General features: G+C 37.2%; 1 protein-coding gene across 2 annotated transcripts in view; it reads right to left on the bottom strand.

Annotated features, from left to right (window-relative positions):
• SOX30 (SRY-box transcription factor 30) overlaps positions 1–8179 on the bottom strand; it is a 38479-nt gene that overhangs the window by 25150 nt on the left and 5150 nt on the right. The window contains exon 4 of one of the 2 annotated variants that reach the window (XM_007447120.1): positions 2235–2727. The exons of the other annotated variant lie outside the window; for it this stretch is intronic. Coding sequence (XP_007447182.1) covers positions 2235–2727 — 493 coding nt within the window. The remainder of the gene's footprint in view (positions 1–2234; positions 2728–8179) is intronic. 2 annotated transcript variants of the gene reach the window in all.

The raw sequence follows: 8179 nt of genomic DNA, 5'->3' as shown, positions 1-8179 counted from the left end.
TTTTTTTTTGCGGTACGTGGGCCTCTCACTGTTGTGGCCTCTCCCGTTGCGGAGCACAGGCTCCAGACACGCAAGCTCAGCAGCCGTGGCTCACAGGCCCAGCCGCTCCGCGGCATGTGGGATCCTCCTGGACCGGGACACGAACCCGTGCCTCCTGCATCGGCAGGTGGACTCTCAACCACTGCGCCACCAGGGAAGTCCAACAGCATTATTATTAATTAGCATTAATGGTAGTAAAGATAAAGGTATAGTTTCTGTCTTCTAAGGACATACTTTTCAGAGTTTCTTTTCAAAATGTTCTTTAAACTATCAGATGATTTGTACATTAACAGCTAAATCCCATAAGTCTTGTCATGAGTAAGGAAGATAAATTTCCTATGATTTTATCTATTTATTATATAAGGAAACATTTCCTGCCCAAAAGTCTACTTGACTACATGATTTTTCGATTCAAAAATACAGTATGTATTTTCCATGTGATTCTCTGCTAGCAACTAACAGCTACCAATCAAGAGAAGCCATTATATTGAAAAGCCTTACTGATACAGTGAAAAAAACAAATATGGAATTCAAAATCGGACAGCAAATCTAAGTTTGACTACTGGCTCTGCCATTTACTAGTTGTGTGACCTTAACAAAGCTATTTAACAGCTGATCAGTTTCTTTACCTGAAAAAGTAAAGGGATTACTATGCCTAAAACAAAGGACTGTTGTGAGAATTATAGATAAAAATGCCAAGTTCTCAAAATGCTAAAAAGAAAAAAACAATAACCACTAGAGTGAGACTGTGGTACACAACCTGTTCTAGATGCCTCTTTTTCTCCTTTAATGTGAGTAAATACTGTCTAAGTCTTTCCTGTATTACAAAATGAATTATGTAACAAAGATAAAATTTCCGCAGTTTTAGTTTGTGGACCTCGAGGTTCTAACTAAGGCTGATCTTCTCAAACCTACTCATTTATTAAATTCCAGCTATGTCCTAGCACTCTTCTTATAACTAAAAAAAACACTGTAAAATTCTCTAAAATTCCTGCAACATCTCAGATCCTAGGAAATAGCAATGAGAAGAGATTATCAACCCCTGGCCTTAGGAGTCTCTTGAAGTTTGATTTCTTGAACTAAAAGACTTCTGAAAGCTATTAAAGAAGAGCCTATTGGGAAAAACAAAACAAACAACAAATAGCAAAATCTCCCTTTCTCCTGATCTGATCCCCTAGTTCCACTTTCTTCCAGTTCTGGGCTAAGGACTTGAAAGCAAGCAATCCCATTATGAATTGAAGCAACATAATATATACCTCAAAAGTTTTTTGAGGCCTTGGTACCCAAGTGGGGAGTAGTTTTACTTTCTAAGTAAGTAACCATAAAAGATTGTGTTAAACATGTAACACTCCATTCTCAACAGAAACCATCTCTGTCTACACACTTAACAGCAACTGAAAAGTAGAGGTTAATGCCACTCTATTAGAATGCTTGCAAAGAAGTTAAATTCTATCACTCCAAAATGAAAAGTTACAAATTTGTTTTCCCTAGATACTTCCCTGTGAAAATAAATTCCTTTACTGGTAATTTACATAAGAAACGTTTTGGTTTGCTAAAAAGGGCACTGAGAGGGTATATAACTTCAGACAAGTCATTTAACCTCTTAGATCAAGTGCTCTCTATATCCCTGCTACTCAAAGTGTGGTCCACAATCAGCAGAACTGACATCACTTGGGAGCTTGTCAGACATGCAGAATATTAGGCTTACTATAACTCAGTATAGGAAACTACTGTACCCCAGATCTGCTGACTCAGAGTCTTCATTTTAACAAGATCACATGTGGTTTATATATATATATATATGAAAGTTTCAGAACCACACCTCTATACAATAAGGGGGTTTGACTAAATGATCTTAAATTAAGGTCACGTATAACGGATTATTTTTTCAAGAGAAAAATCAGATCTGACAACATTGGCGCCTGTATTCGCATGCAGCAACAGTAGGCTGGAACTGAGCAGCAGCTGCCTCATAAGATGGGGCATGCACTCTCCTTGGCTTCCCCAGTCCTCATCTGGCCCCTCCATGTATTTATGTTAACTGCTTGGCCCCTATTTAGCCACTAATCTAAATTATATAGATCCCAAGCAGTAATGAGGAAGTTCCTTTTTCAGTAAACAAGAGAGGCCTTCAGAGGTAAAAATTCATTAGCTATAAGTAGTTTTAGGTGAAAGGAAATAAATTGTTCATTTACCTTGATGGGAAGTAGTGAGGTCCAGGTAGGAAGTAAGGGTGATGAAAAGAGAATCGCGGTGGCGTCCCAAATAATGTGGCTGCATGGCCAAGGGGAGGGGGCTGGCAGACATGTGAGTGTGGAATAGGAGGAGCTTGGGGGATTGGAGCACTTCTGGGACAAGTGGAGATGCTGGGATACTCCTTGGGAGGCTGGATGGTAGAGGCTGCAAATCTGGCATGGGCAGTACTTGCACTAGTTGGAATCCTGCTGGTGCTCTCCAGAAAGACAGGAGTGGGTCTCTTCACAGAGTGACTGGCTCCAGAATGCAGCTGATGAGTGTCCGTTTCGGAGGGCCCAGCAAAGCACTGGGGCGGGAGTGGTGGACAGAGGGGCAAACTTGGAGCCTGGACAGCCACCTGGGCAGTACTGGAGACGCTCGGCTGGAAAACTGTGATGGGGCTTGGGCGCTGGACTGCAGGTGTGGGCAACTGGATGGCAGGTGGAGCTTCATCTTTGGAAATAAAAATAGCATGGGTCAGGCATGAACTGAGTCACTCCATATTTTTCTTTTTTCAGCAGAACTTAATAAACTGTACAACCAGAAGCCTTCACTAACCACCTTACCTAAGAACATCACCACTCTATTTTACCATCTTGAACAAACTGAAGCCATCTTGTTCATTTATTTTACATTCTTTTCTCCCTTTCCCACCTAGATTCTAAGTGCCATAAGAGGAGAGACCTTTTCTGTTTTGCTCACTACTGTATCCCCAGGCCTCAAAATTCTGCCTGGCATAGAATAGGCCCTTAAAAAATATTTTTTGGATGAATAAATAAATGAATAAAATGATTGAGTGACTGAGTGAAAGACAAATACACACAAATGCTGGCACATATATACAAATGTTTCTAAAAGAAATAATATGAAACTACTGATAGTGGTTACTTTTAAAAGGTGGTCATCTGGAAGAGGGGACAGGGCCGTGGGACGCCAGACTTTCATTTTATACCTATTGGTACTATTTGAATTTTCTATTCTCTAAATATATCAATTTTATTTTACATATTAACAGAGGTTTCATCCTAGTGGTATGGGTCATTTTTCTTTTATTTTGTATACTTCTCTATATTAAACTAAATTATAATTGACATTTAATTTTTTAATTGGAAAAAACTAAAGAAACAATCAGTAAAATTATTTTGCTTTATTGCATTCAATATGAATACATAAGGAAATTCCCAAGTGAGACTAAGACTTGCCATAGGTCAGCAATTTGTGACAGATAAGAAAGGAATATTATCGCAGCAGGGCATGATAGATATAGCAGAATTTTTAGAGGCAAGTGAAATAATCATGTATTTGATCTTTTTGATCCTGAAGAAGAGAGGACTGCTGACCGAGTTGCTGAGTTATCTAAATGACACACTTAGCCTAAATTTAACTCAACTTCTCCACAGAAATACAGAGAGAAGCCAAAGCAATAGATTCATGATCTAGTTTATTTCCATGCAGTTGGGTCTCTGTTAATATAGAAGATGCAGTCCAAGAACAGACCCTGTGGTTAGAAATGTTTCTGTCAGAGGCCAAAAGGATTGTGAATCTTCTCTCAGCCTTGGCCAGGTAACACCTTCCTCTCCTTCCTTCTCTCCAGATAAGTCAAATAACTACCCCTCCTCCCCCTTAAACCTGGAGGTAGGGAATTAAGGGATATATCTGTTTCAAGTTGGCCTCTGCCCCAGTGAAGTAGAGGCAACACAGGAGCAGGGTGTAGATGATCCTCAGTTAATGGGGTTACATGGACTAGCCCTCCAATCTGTGAGGCACAGGCCTTACGCCTTCCCTGATTAATCAAACATAATTTCCCTCCTCAGGTTCCCTCAGAACCTATAAATCTATCACACATCACAAAATAGTGTAAATTTGCAGGTCTGCCACCCTTACCACATTCACAAAACTGGGAGCTCAAGAGCAGGAACAGTTTAATTCATGTTTGTATCCCCATTACCTGGCACAGAACCTGGTTAATAATAGTTAAGAAAGGTATGCCTAGATGAAAGAAAAAACAAACTAACAAATAAACCTATAGCTGACAGAACCTCTACCACTCATCTGGTATAAGGAAAATCTCCTTCTCTATGCAACTATGAAGCCAGGCTGACCTGTAAAATCTCTCAGTTTTATTCACTGAATTGTCACTGCACTCAAGACATCTGCTCCTAAAATCTACTCTGACGCAGATTTCTTTTCCCTGTACAGTACAAGAGGCTCTTAGTCCTCAGAAAAGAAGTATGGTCATTTTAGGCAAAGGAAACACAAATTATAGGAGCCATAGAGAACAATGATATTATTTCAGTTATTGAAGAAGGAAGGGACTCATCTTTTAGCTGATACAAATGTTCTTTTCTACCAAAGATATTTTTATAAAATAAGGGGTACCAGTGAGGCATGAGGTGATAAAATCACACATTTCTTTAATTAAACAAATATTCACTAAGCAACTAACATGTGTCAAGCACCAATTTGGCCTGAGGTAAAAAATCAGATAAATCAGATGCATAGAGAGTTATATGGTAGTATAATGAAGATGTCCTAAATGTCAAAATTCATGTTGCTAAACAAGAGGTTAAAGTCTGCAACACCTAGTCATCACTGATAAACTGTCAGTGAATAGGGAAGACTTGTGGAACGGGCAGAGATCTAATGTATCACACTGTAGATAAAGTATGGAAAAGACCAGCCAGTCACCTGGTTTCTCTCCTTCTAGCATACAGTTAGGTTACATTTCTCAGCCTCCCTTGCAGTTAGGAGTGGTCCTGTGGCTCAGGCTAACCAATGGAATGTAAGAAGAAGTGATAGGCACCACTTCTGAAACTGGCCCATAAAAAACTCTCATGCATGATCCTCCATGCTCTTTTCCCTTCCGCAGGTCATGCACACTTGGATGCTACGTATCAAAGACGGAAGAGCCATAGGGTAGAAGAAAACTGTGTCCATGAATCCCTTGGAAGAAAGCCAGAAATACTTATTTTGGACTTTACATGTGTAAAAAAGTAAACCATGATTCTGTTTAAACTGTTATGTTTAGGTGAGTGTTGAAGCAGCTAGCATTATCTAATTGTTACATGAGGTACAGAGCAGAATTTTAGATCTATAGTACAGTATGATAAGAAAAAAAGAAAAAATTTAAAGTTATTAATAACTTTCAACAATTCTGGCAAATCTCTCCCACCCACTCCTAAAGTGGAAGACTCTACTGCCTGTGTTGAATGGATGAAGGATGCAACCAGGCTTTTGTTGTGTGACTGGGACGAACATGAAGGAGTAGAGAATGGCATAAACTGAGGACAGACCAAATTTCTCTACAAGAAAAAGTTGTATAGAGGTAGAAAGAAGAACAGGAGGACGAGCATATGGCTGAGGAGAGAGAAACAGAGGCATAGAGAGGAGGAGAGGACAGAGAGAAATAGAGTAAGAGGCAGAGACAGAGACAGAGATGGGAAATGGAGACTTGGGAAGAACAGTTAGGCAACTGCTAAGAAAGATGGGACTTTGGGGACAGAAATGGTAATGAGGAACCTAAGAAGACTTACTATAGTTTGAACCATAAGATTCCACCTTCCTTGCCTCATAAGAAAACCTACAATAATGAGCTACATCACTTTTCAAGGAATTTTCAAGCCATATCTTTGTTTCTTATGGATATAAAACTTTGCTAGAACTGATCTTAAGTCAGGGAGAAGACCAGATTTTTTTGCATTATAATAACAGTATCAGAATGTTGGAGGGTTTTCTTTGTTCTATTTCTGTTAAATAAGAACAGATGGGTAAACCAAAAATCACATCACATGTTTACTACCAAAAAATTAAAATAGTAGTAAACATTTTTAAAGTAAAAATTTAGAGAAAATGTATGAATTCAGAAGAGTGAAAGATGTCAACTGAGTTTAGATGTAATAAGGAAAACCCATTTCAGGTTTGAGAAATAAAATGTAGAAAATGAAATAATCTCACCAGAAAATTCCTAACTATATAAAACTGACATTTAAAAGCCAGGCTAAAATAAATATAGCTTCTACCAAACTTCCAGAATCCTTTAAAATAAATTTGATCACTTAATGTAAAATGAAAATGCTGGCGTAACCGGCATCAAAGACATATGAGAAAAGAAAGTATCTAAAAAGTATTCTGGACTATCTGGCTGTAAGTACTTTCAGAAACTAGAAACAGGAGACAAGCTCACAAGCTCACAATATCACAAGATCTTAGGTGGCATTCACTGAAGAACTTTAGAGAAACTCAAAGTTAGAGCTGAGAAAATATTAGATGAAGTAAATACAAATGGTCTCTCTGCCAAAAATGCTATGCCAGAGCATTTTCCAAGTTATTGGAAGTAGTGAACTTGTTATTGGAAGTAGTGAACTTGAGAACTATAGTTTGGTGAGTCTATTTTCTACACTTAAAAAGCTGATGAAATCTATACAATGTATTAGTGTATAAAGGTTGCTAGGGAAAAAGGGAGCAAATTTTTTCTGATAAGAGATAAATTATACCTCACTCCTCACTAACTTGGTATCTTTCTTCCATGGGAATAAACAAAACAAGTTTGAAAAACACAATTACCATGACTTTATGTTTAGAATATAATATAAAATTAGTTGAAAGAAACAAAAAAAGGGATGGTGTAAAAATTTGTATCTGTAGGTAATAAGCGATTAAAAGTAGATTCTCTTAGGGATTTGTGCTATAATTTGTTCTTATTTAAGTTTTATAAATGATTTAGAATATAAAATATATAGTGAAATTTCCAAATTTGCAACTGATAACAACTCCTCCAAGTAATATAATGCCACACTGATGAGGACAAACTAAAAGAACGTATTTCAAAAGTTGTATGATTGGGCAGTAGAGTAGCCAATGAATCTCATCATAACTATTATATAACTATTAAATATATATATATATATATCATAATTATTATACATACAACTTTATATATCTGGGAAAATAATTCCCAAATTTTATACTTAAAAGATAATGATTTTTTTAATCATTTGAGATCCAAGAATTAAATCTTTACTGACACTACATATTACTAGAAATAAGAGAAATTTAAAAAGAAAAAAGCAAACAAAAGACCATTTTCCTTAGATTTGATTACTTTGTATATGGCTCTGAAATGCTTCCTATAATTCTGCTTCTCATACTTAAATAAAACATCATGGATGCAAGAGCTCAACCACTTTCTATCTCCCCAAATCTTTGCTCAGAATTGCATAAAATTAATATATTGTATAAAACTGTCAGCTGCCTCAAGTAAGAACACTGATAAATATATTTCTGGGGAGAGAAAACATACAGCATTTAACTGTGGATAGAATGACATGGAAGAGGGGTCTTAGAAAAAGGGGTAAAGAGAAGAAACAGATGATAAAAGTGTAAATCATAAATAACAGATAAAACAAGGTAAGTTTAAAACAAAGCACAATTAAGCCTAGATTGAAATACAGGATTAAAAGAGATACTACCAAATAGCAAAGGGTGAAAGTGCCTACCTGTTCTGGGAGAGGACAGGGTGATAGGATCAGCTTTCTTTGCCTTGAGCCTAGATGCCCTGAATGTGGCTTTGTTGGTATCCATCGCTACAATGATACACAGGAAAAAAACTGAAAATGCCTGAGATCCTAATAAGTTAATTTTCAAGATATCTAAACCTCTCATCACATAGATATGAGGAGGTAGAAACTGGAAAGAACAGTAGTTTCAGGACAAGTGATAGCAAGTAGTGAACGTACAAAGCTCTGCCTAAGAGATGACTAAAATAGGCTCTGGAAGAACAAAACTAATGATGTATAGACCTATAACAAGTTCTTAAGATACTAGATTCTCAATTTGGGGTAAAAGCAAACAAAAGACAGGAATGTTGTAAAGAACTGATAACAGAGGAGAAATTTAGGGAAAGGCA

This window comes from Lipotes vexillifer, unplaced genomic scaffold (assembly GCF_000442215.2).
Source record: "Lipotes vexillifer unplaced genomic scaffold, Lipotes_vexillifer_v1.1 scaffold194, whole genome shotgun sequence".
NCBI lineage: Eukaryota > Metazoa > Chordata > Mammalia > Artiodactyla > Lipotidae > Lipotes > Lipotes vexillifer.
The sequence above is the reverse complement of the archived record's forward strand: the minus strand, read 5'-3'. Positions and strand labels throughout refer to the sequence as shown.